This window comes from Mesoplodon mirus, assembly GCF_964341445.2.
Source record: "Mesoplodon mirus genome assembly, chromosome: 1".
Classification (NCBI taxonomy): domain Eukaryota; kingdom Metazoa; phylum Chordata; class Mammalia; order Artiodactyla; family Ziphiidae; genus Mesoplodon; species Mesoplodon mirus.
The window spans coordinates 40,670,192-40,697,413 of NC_138976.1; the positions used below are offsets into that span (position 1 = coordinate 40,670,192).

The following is a 27,222-nucleotide window of genomic DNA, read 5'->3' on the forward strand; positions in this document are numbered from 1 at the left end:
GAGGATATAACACTTGTAAATATTTATGCACCCAACAAAGAAGCATCACAATACATAAGGCAAGTGCTAACAGGCATAAAAGGGGAAACTGACAGTAACACAATCATAGTAGGGGACATTAACACCCCACTTTCACCAATGGACAGATCATCCAAAATGAAAATAAATAAGGAAACACAAGCTTTAAATGACACATTAGACAAGATGGACTTAACTGATATTTACAGGACATTCCATCCAAAAACAGAATACACTTTCTTCTCAAGTGCTCATGAGGTTTCTCCAGGATAGATCTATCCTATTCTAGAGGACAGATCATATCTTGGGTCACAAATCAAGCCTTGGTAAATTTAAGAAAACTGAAATCGTATCAAGTACCTTTTCTGATCACAACGCTATGAAACTAGCTATCAATTACAGGAAAAAAACTAAAAAACACAAAAGCTGGAGGCTAAACAATACACTACTAAATAACCAAGAGATCACTGAAGAAATCAAAGCGGAAATCAAAAAATACCCAGGAACAAATGACAATGAAAACACGATGACCCAAAACCTATGGGATGCAGCAAAAGCAGTTCTAAGAGGGAAGTTTATAGCAATACAATCCTACCTCAAGAAACAAGAAAAATCTCAAATAGACAACCTAAACTTACACCTAAAGCAGTTAGAGAAAGAAGAACAACAAAAAAAAAAACACCCCAAAGTTAGCAGAAGGAAAGAAATCGTAAAGATCAGATCAGAAATAAATGAAAAAGAAATGAAGGAAACAATACCAAAGATCAATAACACTAAAAGCTGGTTCTTTGAGAAGATAAAACTGATAAACCATTAGACAGACTCATCAAGAAAAAAAGGGAGAAGACTCAAATCAATAGAATGGGAAATGAAAAAGGAGAAGTAACAACTGACACTGCAGAAATACAAAGGATCATGAGAGATTACTACAAGCAACTATATGCCAATAAAATGGACAACCTGGAAGAAATGGACACATTCTTAGAAAAGCACAACCTTCTGAGACTGAACCAGGAAGAAACAGAAAATATAAACAGACCAATCACAAGCACTGAAATTGAAACTGTGATAAAAAATCTTCCAACAAACAAAAGCCCAGGACCAGATGGCTTCACAGGTGAATTCTATCAAACATTTAGAGAACAGCTAACACCTATCCTTCTCAAACTCTTCCAAAATATAGCAGAGTAAAGAACACTCCCAAACTCATTCTACGAGGCCACTATCAACTTGATACCAAAACCAGACGAAGATGTCACAAAAAAAAGTAAGCTATAGGCCAACATCACTGATGAACACAGATGTGAAAATCCTCAACAAAATACTAGGAAACAGAATCCAACAGCACATTAAACGTCCCATACACCATGATCAAGTGTAGTTTATCCCAGGAATGCAAGGAATCTTCAATATACGCAAATCAATCAATGTGATAAATGATATTAACAGATTGAAGGAGAAAAACCATATGATCATCTCACCAGATGCAGAAAAGGTTTTCGACAAATATGAAGACACATTTATGATAAAAACCCTCCAGAAAGTAGGCAGAGAGGGAACCTACCTCAACATAATAAAGGCCACATGTGACAAACCCACAGCCCACATCGTCCTCAATGGTGAAAAACTGAAACCATTTCCTCTAAGATCAGGAACAAGACAAGGGTGCCCACTCTCACCCCTCTTATTCAACACAGTTTCGGAAGTTTTAGCCACAGAACTCAGAGAAGAAAAAGAAATAAAAGGAATCGGAAAAGGAGAAGTAAAACTGTCACTGTTTGCAGATGACATGATACTATACATAGAGAATCCTAAAGACGCTACCAGAAAACTAGTAGAGTTAATCAATGAATTTGGTAAAGTAGCAGGATACAAAATTAATGCACAGAAATCTCTGGTATTCCTATACACTAATAAAGAAAAATCTGAAAGAGAAATTAAGGAAACACTCCCATTTACCACTGCAACAAAAAGAAGAAAATACCTAGGAATAAACCTACCTAAGGAGACAAAAGATCTGTATGCAGAAAACTATAAAACACTGATGAAAGAAATTAACGATGATACAAACAGATGGAGAGATATACCACGTTCTTAGATTGGAAGAATCAACACTGTGAAAATGACTATACTACCCACAGCAATCTACAGATTCAATGCAATCCCTATGAAACTACCAATGTTATTTTTCACAGAACTAGAACAAAAAATTTCACAATTTGTATGGAAACACAAAAGACCCCGAATAGCCTAAGCATTCCTGAAAAAAGAAAAACGGAGCTGGAGGAATCAGGCTCCCAGACTTCAGACTATACTACAAAGCTACAGTAATCAAGACAATATGGTACTGGCACAAAAACTGAAATATAGATCAATGGAACAGGACAGAAAGCCCAGAGATAAACCCACGCACATCTGGTCACCTTATCTTTGATAAAGGAGCAAGAATATACAATGGAGAAAAGACAGCCTCTTCAATAAGTGGTGCTGGGAAAACTGGACAGCTACATGTAGAAGAATAAAATTAGAATACTCCCTAACACCATACACCAAAATAAACTCAAAATGGATTAAAGACCTAAATGTAAGGTCAGACACTATAAAACTCTTAAGGGAAAACATAGGCAGAACACTCTATGACATAAATCACAGCAAGATCCTTTTTGACCCACCTCCTAGAGAAATCGAAATAAAAACAAAAATAAACAAATGGGACCTAATGAAACTTAAAAGCTTTTGCACAGCAAAGGAAACCATAAGCAAGATGAAAAGACAACCCTCAGAATGGGAGAAAATATTTGCAAATGAAGCAACTGACAAAGGATTAATCTCCAAAATATACAAGCAGCTCACACAGCTCAATATCAAAAAAACAAACAACCCAATCCAAAAATGGGCAGAAAACCTAAATAGACATTTCTCCCAAGAAGATATACAGATTGCAAACAAACACATGAAAGGATGCTCAACATCAGTAATCATTAGAGAAATGCAAATCAAAACTACAATGAGGTTTCAGCTCACACCGGTCAGAATGGCCATCATCAAAAAATCTACAAACAATAAACGCTGGAGAGGGTTGGAGAAAAGGGAACCCTCTTGCACTGTTGGTGGGAATGTAAATTGATACAGCCACTATGGAGAACAGTATGGAGGCTCCTTAAAAAACTAAAAACAGAACTACCATACGACCCAGCAATCCCACTACTGGGCATATACCCAGAGAAAACCATAATTCAAGGAGACATGTACCACAGTGTTCGCTGCAGCTCTATTTACAATAGCCAGGACATGGAAGCAACCTAAGTGTCCACTGACAGATGAATGGATAAAGAAGAGGTGGCACACATATACAACGGAATATTTCTCAGCCATAAAAAGAAACGAAATTGAGTTATTTGTAGTGAGGTGGATGGACCTAGATAGTCTGTTATACACAGTGAAGTCAGTTACAAAGAGGAAAACAAATAGCATATGCCAATACATATATATGGAATCTAAAAAAAAAGAAGAAAAAAGGGTTCTCATGAACCTTGAGGCAGGACAGGAATAAAGACGCAGATGTGGAGAATGGACTTGAGGACATGGGGAGGGGGAAGGGTAAGCTGGACGAAATGAGAGCGTAGCACTGACATATATACACTACCAAATGTAAAATAGATGGCTAGTGGGAAGCAGCTGCACAGCACAGGGAGATCAGCTCGGTGCTTTGTGACCACCTAGAGGGGTGGGATAGGGAGGTGGGAGGGAGACGCAAGAGGGAGGGGATATGGGGATATATGTATATGTATAGCTGATTCACTTTGTTATAAAGCAGAAACTAACACAACATCGTAAAGCAATTATACTCCAATAAAGATGTTTAAGGGCTTCCCTGGTGGTGCAGTGGTTGAGAGTCCGCCTGCTGATGCAGGGGACACGGGTTCGTGCCCTGGTCCAGGAAAATCCCACATGCTGCAGAGCGGCTGGGCCCGTGAGCCATGGCCACTGAGCCTGTGCGTCCGGAGCCTGTGCTCCGCAACGGGAGAGGCCACAACAGTGAGAGGCCCGCGTACCGCAAACAAACAAACAAGAAAACAAGCCTAGAGTCAAGCTGGGGAAGGCTGTTTCAGGAAATGGTACTACTCTACGCAGTCAATTCCTGAGGAGACTACCTGCTGTCCTGACAGTGGAGCCAGGGGGACAAGCCTGCTCTGGGCTGCTGCTGGCTGGCTGGTTGCTCTCCCCAGTGCCTGTAGATTTCCACGCTCAGCATGGTCATCTGCTCCTACCCACAGATCAGTTGGTCTATGGAACACAAGTCCATGTGGTTCAAAGCTGCAGCAAAGCAACATGTAGACCAAGTAGCTTTAAAAATCATTTTTAGTGCCACCCCATAAAGTCTGCTGATCTTTAAACTTCATGCCCTGACAAACACAAGATACCATCATTTGCACATAAACGGAGATCCTTTCATTTTTTAAAACAATTTGAATTCAATACAATTGTTTTCTCTTTGCTATCAGGTACCAGCACAAACATTCGCCCATAAGAGGCATAAGCTGCCAGGGAATCCTGGAGGATCTATGGAGCACCACCTCCTCCCTAAAGGGCAGGTTCAGGGACCATACTTAGGCCACTGATGCTCTGGGAGGCTCCCATAGACTACAGGAAGAGCTCATTTTATCTACAGCCTGAAGGTTCCACAGCTTGAAGGCCAGAGAGAGCGAACTCTCAAATCCTGGTGTACCATGGAACTAGAAAGCAAAGGAGGGCGCACCGGAAAGGCACCAGAGGGAAGAAGAGCAATCTGGAAAGATATTTTGGCAAAAGTGAGCCCTCTGTTTTAGGGCACTGAAGGCAAACTTTACATGGGAATATGACTCTATAATTGTGAAAGAAAATGGCAGTGGCTCACAGACAACTGTGTGCTTTTTTTGGGTGTGGATTTCAGTACAGAAATCTAATACAAAAATATATAAACTACTGATGGAGGTATAAAGAACCTAGAAACACCAATAAAACCCCACATGTTGATTTTACTCACAACATTAAAGACAAAAAAGAATAGGAGATGTAGTTGGGTTTGGGGCACTATCAAAAGAAGAGTGTCAGGGCAATGTTATTTATTAACCCAGAAAATGTGTACATCTCCACATCTTTCTAAGAAAATCTGTACAGACTTGGGGTGGGGGGGAAACATACACAGATGGCAAGAGGTGATACTGCCCCTTCAATCTCCAAATATCTATACAGTAGGACGTGCTGCTAAGTACATGGAAGAAAGAATGGCAAATAAGCAACCAGGGACTTTTCTCATAAAGTCTGGCTGAACCTGTAGCTAAAAGCCCGCCGTTAAATGCTCTTTTCCTCTTTTATTTAACAGATAAATTCTAAATGTTTTGACAGATTATAACTGTTTACTTAAAAGGTCTTTTCAGAAAAATTAGGCAGATTATGCCACCAGTGACTCATTTTTTCTTTAAACAAACATCTGATCAGCCACAATGTCCTGTAACAATTCAAGGTAAATAAAACACAGGCCCTGGCCTCACGAACAAGAGAGGAATACTCATCTAAAAACAAACAAACAAAAAAAACAAAGTCCTTTGTCATTTTAGATCCGTTTTCAAAAATCCTTGTATCACTGTATAAAGCAATGGAGACTTTGTTTGTTTGTTTTGCGGTACGCGGGCCTCTCACTGCTGCGGCCTCTCCCGTTGCGGAGCACAGGCTCCAGACGCGCAGGCTCAGCGGCCATGGCTCACGGGCCCAGCCGCTCCGCGGCATATGGGATCTTCCCAGACTGGGGCACGAACCCGTGTCCCCTGCATCGGCAGGCGGACTCTCAACCACTGCGCCACCAGGGAACTTTTTTGTTACAAGGTTTCCACAGAAAAATTCTAGGGGCACTGAACTGAATAACAGAGAAAGAAAACTCCAAGAAGAAATAACTAGAGCTATCTTCCTGACTTTGAAGAAATGTTCTAAAGCAGTAAATGTTTCATAAACCAAATACAACAAAGAAAAAAATACACAAATATAACTAAAGAATTATATAAGAGCTTTTTATTCCACATTATAAAAGGCACGTTTTAAAAATCCCAGTATGTCTAAACAACCAAAGAAAATCACCCCAACCAACCCTTTTATCAATCCATACCCTGCCTAGCTTTCCCAACTCTACAAATTACAATGCTGTGTCAAAATGACAGCTGCGTCCCTCACCAGGACTGTTTTAGCTTTTTAAAAAATGGATATTAAGTCACACTACTTATAGTTCACGTCCTAAAGTTCAGATCCATCAATGTTTGACCCTCTGATTTGCAACCTGAGCTTGACCATGTCAAGGAGCCAAGGAGCCAGATCCCTTGTCCCTGGGAAGAAACTGTGACAAAACGGCCCAATGTTGGATATGGCAGGTGTCAACCTGCCTTTCTGAAAGTTCCCATTCCATCTGGCTCCTTGTATTTTACCCTGGAAAACCACTTTGCTAATTGCACCACAACATTCCAACCCTCCACAACGGTCTCCTTGTCTGCGTTGGGTCTTCATTGCTGCACGAGGACTTTCTCTAGTTGAGGCAAGCGGGGGCTACTCTTCGTTGCAGTGCACGGGCTTCTCATTGCGGTGACTTCTCTTGTTGCAGAGCACGGGCTCTAGGCGCACAGGCTTCAGTAGTTGTGGCACGTGGGCTTCAGTAGTTGTGGCTCGCGGGCTCTAGAGCGCAGGCTCAGTAGTTGTGGCACACAGGCTTAGCTGCTCCACGGCATGTGGGATCTTCCCGGACCAGGGCTCGAACCTGTGTCCCCTGCACCGGCAGGCATATTCTTAACCACTGCGCCACCAGGGAAGACCCAACAGTCTCCTTTTTATGTTCAATCTGAAAACCTGCCTTCTGGTGCACTGTTCCACAATGGTGCCTCCTGACACTGCTGGGCAGTGACCTGGGGAAGCCTAGGGATATGCATTCCCCCAAGACAGACTCCAAAAGGGAAGGAGGGGAGGAAGAGGCGCCCACCAAGGGGGCTGGGGCCGGCGCTCTGGCACTGCTCCTACGCTTGGGCCCTGGTGACCCTGCACAGCCCTGCAGTCCTGCAGGGGCTGTGGCGCCAGCCCGGCAGGCTGCCCTCACACACCGCCGTGATGACAGGACCTGACATCAGCAAGGCTGGTTTCTGCCTTTGTGCTACTTAGATTCCGCAACGAGGTGTACCAAAGGGGAAGGAGGCACCAAGTTCAGCAAACCGCGGTTTACTAAATATAAACTGTTGAGCACCCTGAAGTGGCAAAAGAGCCCACTGAGATTACATCTAACCTCTCCTCCAAACTCTTCCTGTGAGGAGCACAAAATAGAAATGTTTTCTTTATTTTGTAGCCAGAATGCTACAGAAAAGCAGCCGGGGGAGAAAAGGGGAGTGCTGAGCCCCTGAACAGACGGCAGGGAACGGACCCTGAACACTGTGCAGAAGACGACGGTCATCATGACCAGAAGGAGTTTTAGCATAAAGGGAATGGGCAGAATCACAGCTACAGATCAGTCTTAGATTTTAAACATTATAATAACCTGACTAAACCTTTATTCTCTGCCCTTTCAGTATGCCTCTCCAGAGGTCGGTTGATAATGGAATGTTCTCAGTTCACAGAAACTATGCTTTTGGCCCAAATGAAATTCAGAAATGAGCATCGGAGCTGTCAGACTTTTGTGGGCCTGCAATCATGCCTTCCACTTGTGGACTTCAAATAAATGCTGTGGTATTTTCTTTTCAAATAAACAATGAGTTCTCTTACTGACAAGTATTAAAATCCACCCCCTCCCTGCATATGTAAAATCCACCAAGGGAGGTGGCCAGTTTACACGGTTTTCAAGGGCTCTTCCACCTGCACCAGAGGAAAGGCAGTGGTGAGGGAAAAGCCTGCAACGTTGGATGTTCTTCCATTTGCAATCAACCTTGAAAGTGTCCTTTTCAGAGCAGAATGCAGACAGACGCTGGCATGGCTTTCTCTGCGTACTAGTGGTAAAACAGATTTGTCCTCACTCACCTGTTTCCTTAGATTTACTTGCTACTACTACTTTATTTTGCAATTCCTTCTTTTTCGTCCATGTGAAACATTTTGTTTTCACCTCCCACAGGGTTACATTCTTTGGAGCCCTGAGAGAATACAGCCAGCTCAGGGTGGCCCCTAAATGTAGTTAACCATGTTCTAGCTATTCCACTCTGTATTGTAACCATCAGGCAGGCACTTCATTAGATGAGATGAAAAAATTGCCTTTTGTGGTCGGGTGCTGCTTTAGAGCAGTGGTTCTTAACCAAGAGGACTTTATCCCCCAGAAGATATTTGGCGATGTCTGGAGACACTTCTGATTGCCCAAACAGGGGCAGGGCGGGGAAGGGAGATAACTGCTATTGGCATCGCAGGGAAAAAAAACCAGGGGTGTGATACATCTCCCAAAGCACAGGACACCCCACAGCAGAGAACTACCCACTCCAAAATATCTGTAATGCTAAGGTAGAGAAACCTTGGTTTAGAGCACACCACCCTGTACCCGACCCCACCGAAAAAGCCGCCAAGACCCCAGATTAAGAATTCTGTGACCAGATGCTCAGGGGCTTCTAACAGTTGGGAGCTTGCACTTCTTGTCTCTCTTTCTCACTGCCAGTCCTGACAGATTAAAGAGACAATATAAAGGTCGTTTGAGCTAAATAAAATTTGACCATTTCACACCAAATGAGAGAATGTGAGTCTTACATGACAAGAAATTATGCTAAAACTTCTCCTCATGGTGTTAACAATCCCATGAGGAGGGGGTTTCTGGCTCCATTTTAATCCTGAGGAGACAAGAGGCTCAGGGACCTTGGCCACAAGTCTGAAGGCAGGAAGCTGGTGAGGACTGTGAGATCGTCCTGTTCCACGTTTTCCAAACTGTGGGCTGCGACTCATTAGTGGGTCACAAAATCAATTTGCTGCATCACAATGCACATTTTTAAGGAAAATAAAATAGGAAATAACAGCAAATATAAGAGTAAAAACAGTTTCGTAAAGCCGTTTTTGCCAGTTGGCTGTGGTCAAAAAGGCTGACAGCCAGCAGTCTAGTCCTGGTACTGCTGTGCAGACGAGGAAAAAGGGGCCCGGGAGGGTGGGCAACTTGTAAGTGGCTACCAGCCATTTGGGGACCTGGGACCAAGTCCAGCTTTTTGCTAAGTTGATGCCTCTGCCAGTACCAGGTGCACAGCCTGGGTGTCTAGATGGGATGGAGACCTGGAAGAGCAGTACCCCTGAACAAAGACTGGGGCATGGAGCCAGGGCAAGATGGAGACACTGTGCGCACCCCTTCCCACCCCAACCTAACCCAGGAGGCCTCTTCCTTTCAACCAACAGTACTTTCCCAAATACAGTGAGGGGGAGACCTGGTGCTGGTAGTGGCCTCACCCAGAAAACTAAATTTCTGGCTCAACCTACCAACTGAAACATCAGAGCAGAGCATGGTACCGTGGGGACCATTTTGACTAACATCCACCACTCCCATCTGAGCCAGATGAGACAGGGAGTGGCTGCTTCCATATTTTCTGAAATTTCACCTGAGGGGTGCCCCAGTTTTGAAGTGTTCAACTGTAGTCTGTAGAAATAGTTGCTTCAAGGTCAGTCGTGGGGCTTTTGGGGAAAAAGGTCACAGAGCCAAGTTGAGTGGAGCCTCTCTTCATTAACATAGGAAAGCTATTTTTGAGGCTTAGGAGACCTGATAAAGCAGGCTGGAAATTCATTATTTTAAAAAAGCATCTCAGAAAATACCTTTCGTTTGAAGAATCAGTTGTTTAACATGTTTTAAAACCTTCTGGGCCTTTATTGGAACCAATATGCTCGGAAACTGTAGACAATGTATTCCTATAAACTAAGTTTCCCTTTCATTTTCTGACCTGGTTAAAGCAGCCCAGCAATATGACTAGAGGCGTCTTTGACTCAGGAGGTAAAAGACGGTAACTACTCCTGTAGTCAGTGTTACTTTCCAGGCTAAGGAATACTAACGTTCCTCCTCCAAAGCCCCACTTCTCACATGGTGGCGACAAGAGTGGCCAGGCAAGGCACAAAATGGCCTAAGATGACATGCATTACTGTACCTAGCTTATTACATCTGTCCTCATGTACTTTTCCTTTAAGATTCTGAACACAAGGCGTCCCTCCCTGCAGGGCAGACTTGTGTATTCACAACACGTGTGATGCAGGCACACGGAGGACAAGGGGCGCGTAACATGGAACAGCGTTCCCCTGACATGCAAACAGCTGGCAAAGAACATCATCCACCTGGTCGCCATGCTCGGAAATCCTGACCAACAGATTGGACATTCTGTGAATACAACCGGAAACACAGAAGCAACACAACTAATACAAATCTTGAGCTACACAAAGAGCATCATTAAAATAAACTTCCCAGTGAGACAGCACCAGCCCACCCACAGACACAGGAGGAGGCAGGGAAGGGACAAGTGGGCACGACAGCAAAGAAGCTAAAGCAACTACTGAACAGAGGGAGCTGGTTCATGGCAGCACAGGCTTCTTACACAGTTGAGACTTCTGGTACATCAAGAACATGCTGCTCTGCCAACAAGAGAGCTCTGCAGTGTGCTGGGCAATTAGGAGCTTAAACGAGCTACGGAAATAGCAGGCTCACCTTCTCAAAGAGTGACTTCACATCTGTGCTTTCAGGAGAAATGCTAGTCCAAGGAAGAGTAGGGGGAGCCTTTCTTTACCTCCTGGAAATATGAGGAAGTAGCCCCCCGCCCCACCACTGTCCTGAGCACTCCCTGCTGCTGTGCTAGAGACCCCCCCCCCCGTCCTGGGACTGAAGTCCTTCTGCACAGACACCTAGTCCAACACCATGGTCCCAGGGCCTGTGACAGCGCCCTGAGCAAAGAGTATCAGCACAGTCACTCACACTGCTCCTTGTCAGGAAAGTACCTCTAGAGCCATTTCCCACACGGACGCTCCACATACAGCCTGCCACTCGCCAGCACCTTCAGCCAGGTTTTGAATGATTGCTATTTATTACATATTTAAAAGCCCTGATAATAACTGAAAGGGACTATCCTTATATGTTTGGTCAAGGAGAAGCACCAAGAATAAAGTCAGAATCCTCATTTTTCCAGCAAATAACAATTCTTTCTCCCATGAAATGTTCTGTCACTTAAAATAAAGGCAGATGGTTAGTCAACGAAATTCCTGCTAATCAGTGTCACAATAAATCACACTTAACTAATAAAGTTTCTAGAACATACCCTGGTTGGCCAAAATCCTGTTGCTTTTCTGGTTCTGAGTGACCTTTCAAGGAAACCTCACAGTGAGATAAGCTGTCAATGTAAGTGACTACGTGCCAAGGCCTTAGAGGGCCTGGGAAGGGGGCAAGGCAGTGGCACGTTAGGCCTCAGGGCCTTAAGGCCCTAATCTGGGCCCTACCCACCCCTGACCTCAACCCTGCAGGCCCCAGAGCAGGGGTCAACAAACTCAGAAGGGGGCAGGCCAAACCAGCCCACAGCTAGAAGTCGTGTGGACATCTTAGAAGAGTTTTTAAAAGGAACAACAACAAAAAGAATTATCTTGAGATGTGATAATTATATGAAATTCAAGTTTCAGGGTCCATAAACAGCTTTACTGAAACACAGGCACGTCTGTTCGTTTACACAGTGCCTATGGCAGCTACAACAGCAAAGTTGAATAGTTAGTTGTGACAGAAACCGTATGGCCTGACATATTAAAATCTGCTCCTTTACAGAAAAAGTTTGCTGACCCCTATCCTAGAACATGCCATGCTCACACCTTTGCACTTGCTGTCACCTCTGTATGGAAATCACTCCTGGCCCCTTGGCTTTGTATGGCCAACTCCTGCTTGCCCTTAGGTCCTGGCTCAAATGTCACTTTCTCTTGTGGCCTTTCCTGAACTCTACCTAGAGACACCTAGCTCACTTTCACCTGCAAGCTCCTCTGTAGCTCTTATCTGAAACTATCCTGCTCATTTACTTATGAGCTGTCTTTCTAGAAGAATCCAAACTTCCTGAGGGTGACCCTTGCCACTGCTGTATCCCTAGTGACTGGCAGAGTATTTGTGAACTGCATGAACACTGACCACGCCAGTTACTTAAACCAGTCAAGCCTCCCTCAGGCCCCAGTCTCTCATAACCAAAGAGCCAAGCCTGAAGAGACTGCTCTGGCTTTGGGCATCGTGATGCAGTCTGAGATGCAAAGAAGCAACCAAAATAAAACCTGTTATATTTCTCGAAGGTTTAAGAAGTTACATATAACAACTAAGTTGAGCTGTAAGTTAAGAACACAGTGTGCTTTATGTTTATGCCAACAGGAAAGGGGTAGGGGGACCAGGGTCTACCACCTCCCAGCTTCTGGCAAGAAGTGGAGGAGTGACAGGTGCCCAGCACCTGCTTTGATCCTCCCGCCTCCGTCTGCCCACTGCCTGTCACTGGGGCCTGGCATTTCAGTGGCATTCAGCTCTGATTAAAGCATAACCTCATGCCTATAAATAGAAACCTCTTTAAAACACTAATTAAAAATAACAAGCTGGCATTTGGAAACTCCTATAAACAAAAATATAAGAGCTGAAATAAACAGCAACAGTTGCACGTTTGATCTATGCTGAGATGGGTAAAAAACTACATATGTCTTCTCTGGAGTTTTTCAATTAACTCCTGAATTTACATAAGGGTTTTAACATGTATAACAGTGCCCATCTTACCTTTTAATCTAATAATGAGCTGGCTTTTCTCCATTTACTCCATTTTAAGAATTGTGAAGTTAATTTTTAATAATATTTTATTTAACCCAACATGTCCAAAATATCATTTTGACACTGTAATCAATAAGAAATTATTGAAACATTTTGCTTCCTCTTTTTATACTATGTCTCCAGTACCTGCTATGCATATTTCACACTTACAGCACACCTCAATTCAGAACAGCCACATACCAAGTGCTCAAGAGCCACATGTGCCTAATGGCTGCCATACTGGACTGTACAGTTTTTAAATGTTCATTTATTCTCAACTGAACACAAATCAAACCTACTTGCCTTTAAGGAGTTTTATATAAGAGAGACTGTGTGCTTTTTTTACTTAAGATGACTAAATAATTTATTATTTTATATATTTAAAAAACTCTGGAACTCATCTTAGGATTCACATTGCATTCTTCACAATAAGCTAAAAGATATTAAGGACCCTATCATATTGCTTTCCCACAAGCATCCAATTTTGCTTTTCAAACCATGGCTGTTAGATTTAGTTTTCATTTCCTTTACACATGGCCCCTTTCCTGTCCTAACTGAATGCAACCAAGAAGCTCTGGCACATCTCACCCAAGTTTCCTTAATGTGCAACAGGACGGCAACACCATCATGCACAAGATGACCCACCCAAGTTTATAATTCAAAAACATTCCACCCGCCTGCTCATTCCTTTAGGAGACTTATGTCCATCTTAATGATTTAAGAAGAAAGAGGGAAAAACTTAGGACCTCAAAATACCCTGGTAATGACCAGGATCAGAGGCCCCCTGCTGGAGCAAGCGCAACCAGGGAAGCAGTTTACTCTTTGCTCGAAGTGCTGCTTTTCACTCGTAAGACACAGCACGGGATGCTGCTTACAGAGTTCCAGCAGTTTGGGACACAATGGGATCATCATTCTTCACCAACAGTGAGGACCCACAGTGTAAATTCTGAGGGTGTTCCTGGTTACCTCTGCATCCTGCTCCGAGAGGTGGTACGTCCTCTCAAGTCTTCGCAGAGTTCGGGGATTCATGGTCTTCTGCTCCAAGAGATGCTCCAGAAGCAAGACCAGCTGGTCTGGAAGAAGCTGAGGACAAAACCAAACAGCCTGTGAAAATGCCATTCAGCTTACAAGAAATTAAATCCAAATGTTTAGACCAAAGACAGCAAATCCAGGGTAACCTGGGGACTCCCAGCAGCTGTCTGAAACATGGGAAGACTGTAGACTTTACTATGGTAAAACCTCAAGGTTTACCTTGTATCCCCAAAGACACTGCATTCTGGGGCCTGATTAAGCACTATTCTCCATGGCTTTTCATGTCAGTTCTATATTTAAGAGCAGATCAAAACTGAGTTTACCTTGTTTATTTTTTAGGTTGTACACCATGAATTTTTTTTAAGGTGTACAACATGATGACTTAAATGTACACATACACTGTGAATGATAAAAACTGTGCTTATCTTAATAAAACATTATCATGGTTTTATTGTATCTTTTTCTCTACAGCATGCATATGCCAAAAAAGGTCATTTAGCCTAGACAAATACTCAAGAAACCGTCTGATCTTAGGTAAACACATGGAAGCTTAACAGAAATAAGCAACTTTCAGATTTCCTTCTTTAGTATGTGTCTTGCAAATGTACACCAAGAAATAAAGAGCATGTAATGAAACTAGAACCATGTTTCACAATCCCTCTATTATAAAAACTGTAAGTTTATTATTCCATTAAAAAGAAGGTTGTATGTATGATTACACACACACACACACACATGCCCAACCACACAAGGTCACTCAGATCCCTGAGTTTTCATACAGGATAAGTAAAAATGGTATTACCACTTAAGGGCAAAGAGAGGAAGATGTTTTTATATGGTTCAAAAATAACACAAACTAATCTGTGAACAAACAATACTTGTGAAATCCAAGAACTTAAAATATCTGTCTTATTCACTCTTGTACCACAGTGCCTAGATCAGCCTCTAGCACAGAGCAGCACACAAACTGTTAACAGAAGTAAAAAAATCAATTTAAGATACATCTTGTAGAAACCAAAATATATTTATTCTAAAATGAAGGTTTTAAAATAATTACTATGAATTCCACTATTCTCGACATTTAGCTTTTCTCCATTCCTGATTATGCCCAGGCAATCCTTGTCAACGAACCCAAATTTACAGTTCTGGAAGTCAATACTAGAGCAACAGAATATTCACAAGAACACCCGGATTTTAATCCCCATTTTGTTACTCTAAAAGAAATTTCAAAAATTATTGGCTTCTCCCCTACCTCTCTTTACCTTTCAGCCCCCAAGTGTGCGCTGCACCTCTGCCTCCCCCCCTCCATTCACACACACACTCTTCCTAAATGCGCTTGCAGGAAAACCCAGCAGAGACCGCATGCATGAAATTTACCACATAATTCCACAAAGAAAGCATTTCTTATCTTTCCTCACCTCACCTTTCTAAGGTCTAATTAAACCGCCACTTCCCTCTAGACAGACAGACACAAATGCACAACACTTGATTCTTGGGTATTTTCATTCCATAACATCACTCCATCCACTACAGAGTCATGCTGTGGATCCTCTCTCAGGCTGACAGGAGAAACAAGGTGCTTCAGCAAAACCAGAGGGTTACGATTCAGCACTGACCTGTGAGGTTATATATGAGAACACTTAATTTCCTTCCGTTGGAACTACTGTGTTTGTAAGATGCTTTACAGATATCAGATTACTATACACTAGTACAAGAATGCCATTTTTCCATTTTCTACAGTTTTAGACACATGAGGCTACTTTTATGATATTAAAAGAAATTTGCTGTTTTATAAAACAGACCAAATTCAGAACCACCAGCTTCTGGGGAGCATGCATGCCCTTGTATACCATCCGCACCATGAGCACCTGGCAGGCAGGCACTCATGGCCGCCGGCAGAGGGAGGAGTCTTACCCAGCCTCTGGCATTCCTCACCAGGCAGCAGAGCTGACACTTTGTCCTCAGCCTTTCTTGTGGCCCCTCTTATTGTAGTTCCATCTTCTCAGCTCGGCCCAGCTGGGCCTGGCACCCAGGCTCCCTCTGCCCTCCTTCCCATCCATCTCACCCTGCAGCCTCCCTCTCTGGATCTTCCTTCCCTGTGTTCCAAGAGGGGCCCCTTCTCTTGTGGAGGCTAAGCCTTCAGCCCCAGCCATGCATGTGCCCCTCATTCCCCCCTAAGGCCACTCTCCCTGATTGCCCTCCTGCATTTGAACCCTTCTCATGGAGTCTACCCTTTCTCCCCAAAATGGTCTCTCCCCACCTGTCCCACTACATCCCTTTCCAAAGTGTGCTCCACGTGGCCCCCACCCTGCGGCGGGCCTAGGTGCCTGTCCGGCAGCAGCCCATCTGTCTGTACAGGGGCAGGAGAGGGTCAGGTCCCAGACTGGGTCAGAATGGCTAGCCAGTCCTGCTTCCCCATGCGCATGCTCAAAACTGGTCAGCAGTGCTTCTACAGGCAGCCAATTCGGGGCAGCAACAGCTACTCAAGAACACCGCTTCTGGGGAAGGGCCCAGCCTGATACAGCACAGAACACCCATGGGCCGCGGGCGGCGGCCTTATTCGCTAACTAAGTGCAGCAGGAACAAGCCCGGCCAATTTGCAGAACTGCAGAGAAGGGAAGAGTAGAAAGAAAAGCATCTCCCTATTACGTGCCTGCGCTTACAAAGAGGCCTATTGTTAGAACCCAAGCTTAGGATTTGGTTTAAACTGGAGAGATCCAGGGAGGAAAGAAACCCTGAGTAAGACGACTAGCTTGGTCCTCAACTTACGCCAGCTGGGTTTGACCAATAAACTCCTTTTTAAAGTCAGAGGATTACTGACATGGGAACCTATCAAAATATCTGGATTCACACTTTTGTATCTCTCGCAGCTTTCTTCTAAGCAAAAAGTTCATACACACCTGCACAGAGAAACAGAACCAGAAGGATCACTGGAAGTTTTTGTCCTCTCCTCATTTTATGCAATGGAAAAATATCTAAAGCCAAGCCCCCTGACTTAAGATGGGCAGCCAAGATGGAAGGGAGGGAGTCAAGCCTTCGCGGTTCTTTGTTAAGTTTAATTTACTTTAATTGGAGAAAGGCAAAGAACAAGCATGCACACACCCCACCAGCTCTCCCTCCTCCTTCGCTAAGGTGCCTGGCGGCTGCTTCAAGAACTAGCTTGCTCAGAGGTGGGCAGGGGCACCAAGGACCAACACAGAGGCTGAGAACATTCCTCCATAATGCTGAGAGGTCTTCAGAATGGACTTGTGTAAATGACTCTCCTTAATAAAACCACCTGTAGCCATCTGGCTTTCAACTGTAATTCTTCCAATTCGGTGGGGATGGCGGGGGGCGGGGGGAGCTTGTATTTCAAATCGGTGATCAAATGCTATTTTAGTACACAGACAATAAAATACAGTATGTCTCACTCACAAATGAGTAAGTAAACATTACTTAATTTTTACATGAGATTACAGACCTTGAAAAGAGAATACTGAAGCAAAAATGTGGTAAGCAGCTTGCTTTAATACAGCATATTTCTCTTTGTAAAAGAAACACTTACTCCCTACAAAGCCACCCTATAATGAAAAAGAAGTACTAAGTAATAAACCAAAATGTTCGGAAAGCAACTGAGAGATATCATACACCAGCAAACGTGTTCAGACGCAGTGCTGGGTGCCACCTGCCCTGGCAGCAAGCACAGGGGCATTGGGAAATGCTGTGTGGGTCACTCCACTCCCACCCATGTAGAAATCAAATTAAATTTCACATGACTTCTAGGCCCACTGTGTTTAATACAGCAGTGTGGGGCGGTGGGGTGGAGACAGACACGGCTTTAGTCACAGCATGGAGCGATTAAGAAAAATAAAGCACATGCTTCAGAGCATTATCTCCTGAGAAAGCAGCTCCTTCAAACATTAGAAAAAGAACCTGCCTTTATTTCTGAGGGTCTAGTAGTGCTCACACCCACAGTTCAACAGTGATAGGAAGAGCAAGTTCTTTCCTTTGCACAAACTAGGAACTCATGATGAGGTTATCATTTTTTCCATATGGAAACCAGCTCGGTATTTTTAAAATGCATCTGCCTCAGAAACTTAGACAAAATAAGAGTGGGGTGCCAAAGCCATGTGGGCACTTGAAACAGAGAACTTCACAACACTGGAAAACGTACTCGAACGCGCACAAAAAAAACACCAAAGGAGGTCAATACATTGAGATTTGTTAAGAATTCTGGAAGTCTGTGTTCTTGCTCTAAACATGGAGGATTCCATGGCTGCTAATTGCCCAGAAATGCAGGAAGAGAAAACAGTCTACCTCGTAATTTTTCCCAGTCAGCCTAAGGGTTGACAAGCTGCACAAGTTTGAACAGTTCTAAAGAGTTCTTATACAGGCTCTTGGAAAGAAAATATGGATTTTCCAAACACACCCTCCTAGTCTACAAGCAGCACAAAGAAAAAGAACCTTGACTCTTCCAGAAGCCTAGAAACCTCTTTGTTCTGTCACGGGGGCATCACTCACTCCTGGCTCCCTGAAGACCAACCACACAACCGAGGCCCTCCACCATTTCTTCTATACGCAGGACTCCGAAAGGGCCAGCCAGGCTCCTAGATCAGAAAGTGCCCCATACGCATCTCACTACTGACCTTCCACAGGCAGGACCAACACAGGGAACCCGGGGCCCGCGAACATCCACGTCCACTGCCCGCACCCCTCCAAAAGCAAAGGAGGGCACCTCCCCTCACAGCCCAGCTGGCACGCTGCAGCCACACACGAAGGAAGTCTCAGACTCCCAGACGGGGAATGAGCCTAGGACTAATGCAGCCACCGACGGACAGTGGCGTGAGTTCTATTATTACCTCACTATCACTCTGGGATCTGCGCCTAAATGAAGCATGCTTCCTCCCTGATGCCATTTCCTTTTATCCTGGCTGGAGACTAAATGCAGATCAATGGGGGCAAAACACATATGATGTCACTTCAATTTATAGCAATGGCCTCCCTCTCTTTCGGTCTGCCTGAAATACACAGAAAGATCAATTCTTCCCAAAAATGGTTAAAAAATGCTTAGGGAGCATTCTTCTTCCAGAAAAGCATTCTCTGCTATATTTGTCTATGTTACTACGGCAGGAACTGTTTACACTGAACAAAAACAGAAAAAAATGGGGGAGGGAGGAAAAATCTCAAATTCTCCTGTACGCTGGCTGAAATTCAACACAAGCAGGGTCCAAACCAGAATTGGGGAGGCTGACCTTTGAAAGTCACATGTATTGTGGCACAGAGGCACAAAAGAGAGAGCAGTTCTCCTTTGCCCCTTGGATTAAAAAGGTAATCCCACAGATATAAAAGGTCTTTTTAATAAGATTTCCCCCAAAGTCTAACAAACTCCTTTCTACTCTTCCCAGAAAACACATCCACCACACTACCCACCCTCAGGTGCCCTGAAGAGTATCAGAACTCTGGTGAAGTTGACTTTGCCTACTCCAAACACTGGCCAGGACCATGGTTCTCACTTCATTGTTTGTATAGGATCTTTCATCTGGCACTTTCTTAATGATAAACATTTTTAAGTGACAAAAATGAACTATTTGATAACATACACATAGGAGAGTGTCTGGCCAAGAGCTGTTGTCAACAAGGATATCATGACATAATTAAAATGGTTTTAGTCTAAAATAGTAACTTATATAGAAGAAAAACACAATTGTTCTGAACTGCTTCTAGAAACAAAACTTACAAAAGAAAAACCATCCTTTCCATGTTGAAGAAAAACAATACATTTTAAAGAACTGACAAATTTAAGAATTAAAGTCTCTAGTTCATATTATTTGGGGGACATAAATTTGATTTGCCAACTGATGAAAGTCACTAAATAAAATTAAAAGTGAAAATAATTTTCTTCAAAATAGGGAAATCAATGAATAGATGTATTTATCCAGCATAATTAGTATTTCTGATTATCAAACATCTTTAGGGAGTATGCCTATAGACAAATTTTAGGAAAATTCAAGCAGAAGCAAATATTTATATAATTCAGTTCACATAGAAAAAAAGCATATTTACTAATTTGGGGGAAAACAATTCTAACAGCTACAGTTGAAAAAGACTACCGAACTTCTGAGCCATAGTTTGGTTGTGGTGCTTCCAAAAGTGACACCACAGTGACCAAAACAAGACACCATCATTAGCAAAGAGTACCTGAAATAATTCATTGGCATAAATCATTCTCATATCTCACTCATGTCAGATTATAAGGGCCAAATTTTCATGTGCTAACACTTCCCTAACTTTTGTAAAAAATATTACCCAAACTATATGCAATTTGATACAAGGCATATTATTTAAACTACATTAAATGCAGTCCTCCTGTCAACTCTTATAATCATGTGTACACTTATGGTTTATGTTATAACACAGTTTGAAAATAAATCTTTGTAAACACACAAATTGAAAATTCCCAAGTATTTTATAAGAGATTCTTGGTATCTTCGCGTCTGCTTTCCCTATTCAGGAACTTGCCAGACCAATAACCAAAGGGGCCAAAGGGAGACCATTCCTGATCTGAATTTTATGCTTCTCAAGAAAAATGCCGCTCATGAAGAAGAAACTATAAATTCCTAAGTGATTCAGTCCATTCACGCTGCCATGATAACACTCATGCTCCACGCAGGGCTTGTTTAAGGCTTTCTAAAGAATTTGGAACACTTGAAAGGCTCAGAGAATACGTCTAACTTTTCTCGTATTCACAGGTTTTTGGTTTGTTTTTTCTTTTAATAGAAATCTGCTTCTTTTCCTTTCTTTAGAATTAATGCTCTTATCTAAGTTAATATGGTATTTAATAATTGATTTATTTATCTTAAGAGTATACATTTTATGAATCTGAGTTCCTAAGTTATAAAGTGATATTTTCTAATTCAAAATTCTGGTTGCATACCAACTAATTTATGACCTCCAAAAGTCCACCATATGAATATACCTTTACCATGAAAACTGTCAGTCAAAATCTGTGTGTCAAAATCGTGGCTATGGTATATAACCATCACACAACAGAATATTATACAGCTATTAAAAAGAATGAGATGTTAACTGTTTCTGTAATATGCTGAGATGGAGAGAAATATTATTAAGTGGGGGGAGAAGTTAAGAAGAGAACATAGACTATGGCTGAATTTGCGTAAAATTTTTTCTAAAGATATACAAAAAGGAATTAAGCAACTCTTCACATCCACTTTTTCTCTGAGTGACCTACATGAGCAGCTAGCTGCCTGGCCTTTTTCTTTTTCCTGCCTCCAGATCAAGCTGAACTATTTTTCTCAAAACATGTTAAAAATTTCCCAATAATTTACTTAAAGGAGAGAAGATCCACTTTATGAAGAAATTTAATACTGCAACCTAAGCACTGAAATGCGTAAATGATTAAAGCACATGCTCTAACAAAATACTGAGCTAGCAACCTGGAAACCAGGGGCTTCTATAAAGCAGTTAGAAGCAGATCCCCTAGCAGGAGCGTGCACCAAGAAATCTATCAGAGCCTCTCTATTCTTAGTCATAACAACAGTATTTCAAAGCAACATAGATCTCAAAAGTTCTGATGTCAATACTTCTCTACGTAGAGATGAATACCATTAAATGTAAGACATAAGTTCTGTGCGAGCAATGCGCGAATACTGAAAGAATTTTAGAGCAGCTCCCTCACTGTGATCTATTGAAAGTCAGCCTTCGACATAAGGCTTTATAAGAAATAAAGAATAAAAAAGAAAAAAAGAAAGAAACATTGAAAGAATTTAAAATTTTCCAAATGCTTTGCAAAATATACATGAAGCACTGAATCAGTCACGTGCTCAGATTTTTATGTTGTCATTTATAATCTAAATGAACCATCAAGTATTTTCCGAGTTTTTTCCAAGGGAAAAACCAGTAACTGTAATTTCATTCAAACCAGAATTTCTCCCTATCTTTTTTCAACTTCCGTTATTACCCCCAATATATCAAAATCAGATCGTCTGCGAGGGATTATTTGTTACAAATTTAACACTTCTAGAAAATAACTGCATCAACATTGGATTCTTCTGGGTAACATTCAGTTGAGTTTATTTTCTATAGCTAGCCCTATGCTCCTGGCAAAAAGTGATAATATGCACAAAATTAAGGTGTTCATATGCACAAATACAAAATTCTTAGGAATATTCAGTCTGAAAACAGTTTTCCTCTATAAATTACAGGTGATTAGCAAATGGGGGGGGGGAACCTAAGCATTTACCGAAATTAAGCTCCTTAAAATTTTATGGACAAAAATTGGATCCTATTTTAAGTTTAAACAAGAATAACTGAGTTCAAATAAAACCATATTTCAACTTCTATAAAAAGAATGTACCTTTTTAAGGCAACTCCCTAAGGGACGGAACCCTATCTTGCTCATTTCATGTGCCACATACCTCATGCCAGATACTCAAATGTTTATCAAATTTAAATAAAGGACTTAATGCCCAATACGGTAAGATGGAGTAATACAGAAAAATGACTGCAAGAACAGCTGTCAAGCAACCATTCAGTGATTTAAAGAAAACTATATTGAAAGAAAATTTACATAGCTACGCATGAAAATTCAAGCCAGAAGTGATTCCCACTTCTAAATGAAAACGAATCCAAAAATTCACAACTTAAATATATCAATTTTAAAAGTTTTGTAAACCTTCTGTATCATAGATTCTTAATCTAAAAGCAAATGGTAAAATAACAGAAATGCCTCCTCAATTATAATCGACTGTAATCAACAAAATGATGGTTCTGCGATGTTTTTAAAGAACTAATCTAATGAATAAGCTAGACTGTAGTGTTTGTAACAACCCATTTTGCGCTAAATGCAGACTCAATAGTATGTCTTACAAAGACCTGTCCCTTTGCTTTCCACAGTCTCCTTGTTAAAACTTGTTATTACAGATTACGTTTTGAAAAATTATCAAAACTAACATCTATAAAAAAGTAAGCCGCAAAAGCATTTTAGAGATAATGACACTAACAAGAGTTGCAAGGTGAGAAAAAGACAAGAAACGGAAGGAGAAACGAAGTCATACTCTGGCGCTTGGCTCAGACAAACGACTTGGGAATGGACACACACATATACTCAACAAATTTTTAAGGAGAGAGCATAATTTACAAGCAAATTTCACTCTTGGGTATTTATTCTGGTGTAAAATACTAACATTCCATTACTCCTAGTTCCTGTCCTTTCTTCTTCATAGGTTCATAGTCAAAACAACATAAATACCTTTTTGATTAGATTTTAATTTCTACTGTTCTTCTTACATTTTCTACCAAACCCAAACTACGCATAAATATTAGCCACACGTCCACAATTTGTTGTGGTTTCTGTCATAAAGTTGACAAAGAAACATATCCTTAGGGATATGTATAGCCAACCACAACTAAAGAAAAATTGTGGGTGGGTGGGTGGAAGAGGGTAGGAGTCCAACTACAAGAATTATTGCTGGAAAAATAAAGGAATAAAGTTGTTTTTACTTAATAAAAATGTGTTGAGAGTATTGCACAATTTACTATCCAATGTCTCAGTTTTCTTTCACAGAATGATTTAATGTATATAAAGCACAGGAGTCAGATTTCACCCAAATTCTGTAGACTTTTGGATTCTAGTCCAGACATTTTATATCCCGGATTAACTCTGAAAAGTTTTATGAGGAATAGAGCAAAGAATTAACTTCTTAAGGGTCACTTAGAAACTTACAGAAATTCGTATTATTGAAAAAAACATGGACTTAAGAGCTTCAGGAAAAAGAAAGGCAAAGAACAAGTTTCACATACTTTCAAGAAATGTTTCCCTCATGTTAACTCTTCCTTTTCTCTCTTCCACCTCAATACCAGTGCAGCTGAAGGAAATAAAAGCTCTTAATGGGTCAGCATTTTGTATGGAAGAGAAATGGCTGTCTCACAGATGCACATCATGTGAGAAAGTGAAACAAACAGGTGAATGGGAAACAGAACAATAAACTACATGCACATGAATGATGCCAGGTTTGTTTACCCCGAAGTTGCAGGCCATGTACCAAGGGCTGAATAATTCATAAATTAATGTACTTTCCATCACGATAAGAACTATTCCCAACTAAACAAGAGACTGAAATAGTGTTATAAAAATGTTCTTTTAAAGCTAAACACACTCTTTACTGCTATCAGAATTCAGACATTAAAATCTTACATCTACTGTGAGCTCCAGCTTGGACTCATGGCCCGGAGCAGCCGGAAGCTGGTACAGGAGCAGGAAATCTGAAATTCGGCCTTGTTTGCTGCCATAGAAAAATCCTCTCATGTGAATTCAAATACTTCAAAGTCAATCAACAGAAGTAAGTCTTCAAAGATGAAAAATAGATACATACCTAAAATCCTAGTAGGTCTGAGACCTACCAAAACCTTTCCATAGGTGTTGGTTGGCATAAAGCTGATTAAACCTAAGATACCTTTTCTGGTAACAATCTAAAATCTCAAGTATTGCAAGTTATTCCTAATAGACTCCTAAAGAAATGTCATACAAATTGTGGTTAAGTTTTAGCATTTCTATTCTTTTTATATCTGCCTTTATGTACATATAATATGCTTATATAAGAAAAATTTGGTATTATTTTATCAGCATAATACATTTTAATAGCACAGAACTTTTGGAAATTACAGGAAATGTTAAGACACTTCTAAGTTTTTGAATTGCTTATTCAATTTGAATGAAAAACAGTCAGTCTGCGAAAAACCAAACTTTCCCTCCCATGAGTATCCAAGCTTATCTGTTTTATGAATTAACTTAGAATTCATGTTAAAAAAAAAAAAGGGAGCAATCAAACCGTTTTCTTTGTGTAGGTTTTAAGAAATTTTTGTTATATAATTAAAACTAAAAAAAGAGAAACTTTAAAAAATGTTTACTCTCCACATTTTAACAGAATTTCTGCAACTGTGCTTTTATCAAAGTTACAACATACCAATTATAATCTACACATTCTATTCCGAAGTGAAGCTTGACCTGCTTATAACAAATCAACCTGAAGAACCAGTGATCACAGATTCTCCCCCCCCACCAAAAGGAAAAGTGGACACAAAGATTTTTGAATTTACTAAACGCAACCTCACAGGTTGAGAACCACTTTTCTGCTGACTTTACAATGTAGGGTGTCTCATCTCAGAACTTTACAAGTAATAGTTACCTTTGAGACAGAAATAAAACATGAACAGGCTGCTCCCTCCAGGGCAACCTAACAAACTTTTCCTCGGAGTCAAAGTTTAAAACCTGGTCTACTTTTCCATCTAAGAATGTTTTCTAGAAATTGAGACCAAAGACCAGAACCCCTCTAAGTTAGCACACACCCCTTAACAAAGAGGAAAGAGAACAGTAAGTTAACCTGCAGGACATTTCTAAAGAAGGCTCTAGTCTGAAGCAGTAATTTGTTGTTACCCTTTTCCTGCTGGATTTGTCCTTCAAGTAAGCTTTCTTGAGCACCTCAGAATGTATCTGTTTACCTGATGTGTCTTCCTTGAAGGCTTGGTAAATAAAATACACAAAAAATTACAATACCGACACCCATGCCCTTGAATGCACTCAAAGTTTAAAACGTTTACAAGTACAACGGCGTGAAAACAAAGGCAAGAGCCCGTCAGAAGCACCCCACAGTATTTTTGAAGGCAATGAGAACTCCCATTCACATCAAATGATACCACCATGGTAGTGGGAATGCAAACTCCACAGAATGGGCTGCACGCTATAAGCAGATAAGGACAGGATTATGAAGCAGAACGAATACGAGTGAACCAAACTTGGCTTTCTTTCCTGCTAAAGCTCATTTGGTGGAGAGACTGAGGTTATTTAAAAGGAGGAAAATGAGAAGGGATTTGGTAGACGGAGAAGAAACCACCTTAATTCTCCTAACGAACACCAGCTGACGGCCCCGGGACCCCGCAGCTGTCAGACGGGCCGGGCTGCGGCGGGCGGGCCCGACTTGGAAAGAAGAAAACGGCTTACTTACTGCGGCTCCCGTCGGGTCGCAGGCCAGAGCCTAGAGTCCTCCCGGATCCGTCCCGGGCGCCGGCTGATATCGGCAGCGCCCGCCGCGCGCGCCGCCTCCTCCTCCCGGGCCAATCCCCGGAGAGGCCGCCGCCGCGCCTGCCCGCCCCGCCCCGCGCGGCCAGCCGGGCCGGGTTCCCACCGCGCGGCGCCCCTTCCCAGCCACACCCCTGGCCCCCACCCCGCCCCCGCCAGTCAGCTCCCACCCAGTAATTACTCTAATTAGAAGTTTTAGTCTCAGCAGTTAAACAATGTACGAACCAGTCCCAACACAGCCTGCAATTCAAATGGCTTTGAGAACAAAGGCAATCACAGCTGTAGCAATTTTTCCTCTAATTTATAGAATGTGAAGACTTTCTCTCGGTGCTCACTGTACTTAAAACAAGTTTAACCTCTAGTGTACATGCCACTTCACTTTCCATTTGAATGGAAAAACACCAGACCATGCCCATTACAACAAAGAAAAAAAGAAAAAAACACTGTTTAAAAAAATGAATATTGAACTGATGCGTTTAGTCCCTCCTGCGGAACATTCACAAATGTTCCTGGATCACCTGGTAGAAACGTAAAAGACGTACAAAGATGCGGGAGGGCTGTTTTGTTTACAGTTTACAGATTATGTGAATAAAAGGGAAACAAACTACCCAGGGCATCTTTCTAGTAAACAATCTGCATAATTCTTAATTAGCACTGGTGGAAGTGATCAGGCCTATTTTCCCCAGAAATTTATTAACCGTCCATTCACAGTTCTGAGTATTAATCTCTTCAGCCTAGTTTGAGATGTACAGGAGATATTTCAGGATGAGGAAAATTATACCCATAAAATATGTGCTTAGAAAAATAAAACCAAACACCAAAAACAAAAAAGCCTTTCTGTACTTTCTTTTCCAGTACTGGTTTGATCTTTAAAGCAATCTGCATCCATTTTAGAACTACTGAACAATTTAGAAATTAAGTTCATGTGAAAGATTTTTTTTAAATAGGCAATGAACTATTGGAGTAGACAAAATAATAAAACAACCACTACAAAAACACTGCATAAAACAGGTTGTATGACTCATATGTCTTCCCCTTTCAATCTATATATTTCAAAAACATTTTCATTTTTTTCAAAATTTCAGGTAACTATAGTTTTCAGTCTCACTCCATGCATTTACTAGATATGCTCTAAAATTTCTCCATTTTTAAATGAAGGAAATCTTAACTGCCACATTATGGAAAATTAATTTAGTACCTTATTTTACTACAAAATGCTATTTTTGTTTAGCAGCTAAATTTGCCTCTCTAAATATTAATATGACAGATATCTGAACACAATGTAAAGTTTCACTGCAGTAACCACTTTGAAAGTTAATCTCTTTTAAGAAAAAAAGCAACTAATTTCAAG

The 27,222-nt window shown here is 41.5% G+C and overlaps 1 protein-coding gene across 4 annotated transcripts in view; it reads right to left on the reverse strand.

Moving 5' to 3' along the window:
- AOPEP (aminopeptidase O (putative)) overlaps positions 1 to 27,222 on the reverse strand; it is a 374,682-nt gene that overhangs the window by 17,114 nt on the left and 330,346 nt on the right. For all 4 annotated transcript variants that reach the window (XM_082621524.1, XM_082621525.1, XM_082621523.1 and 1 more), the window contains one exon: positions 13,733 to 13,849. In XM_082621524.1, coding sequence (XP_082477650.1) covers positions 13,733 to 13,849 — 117 coding nt within the window. The remainder of the gene's footprint in view (positions 1 to 13,732; positions 13,850 to 27,222) is intronic.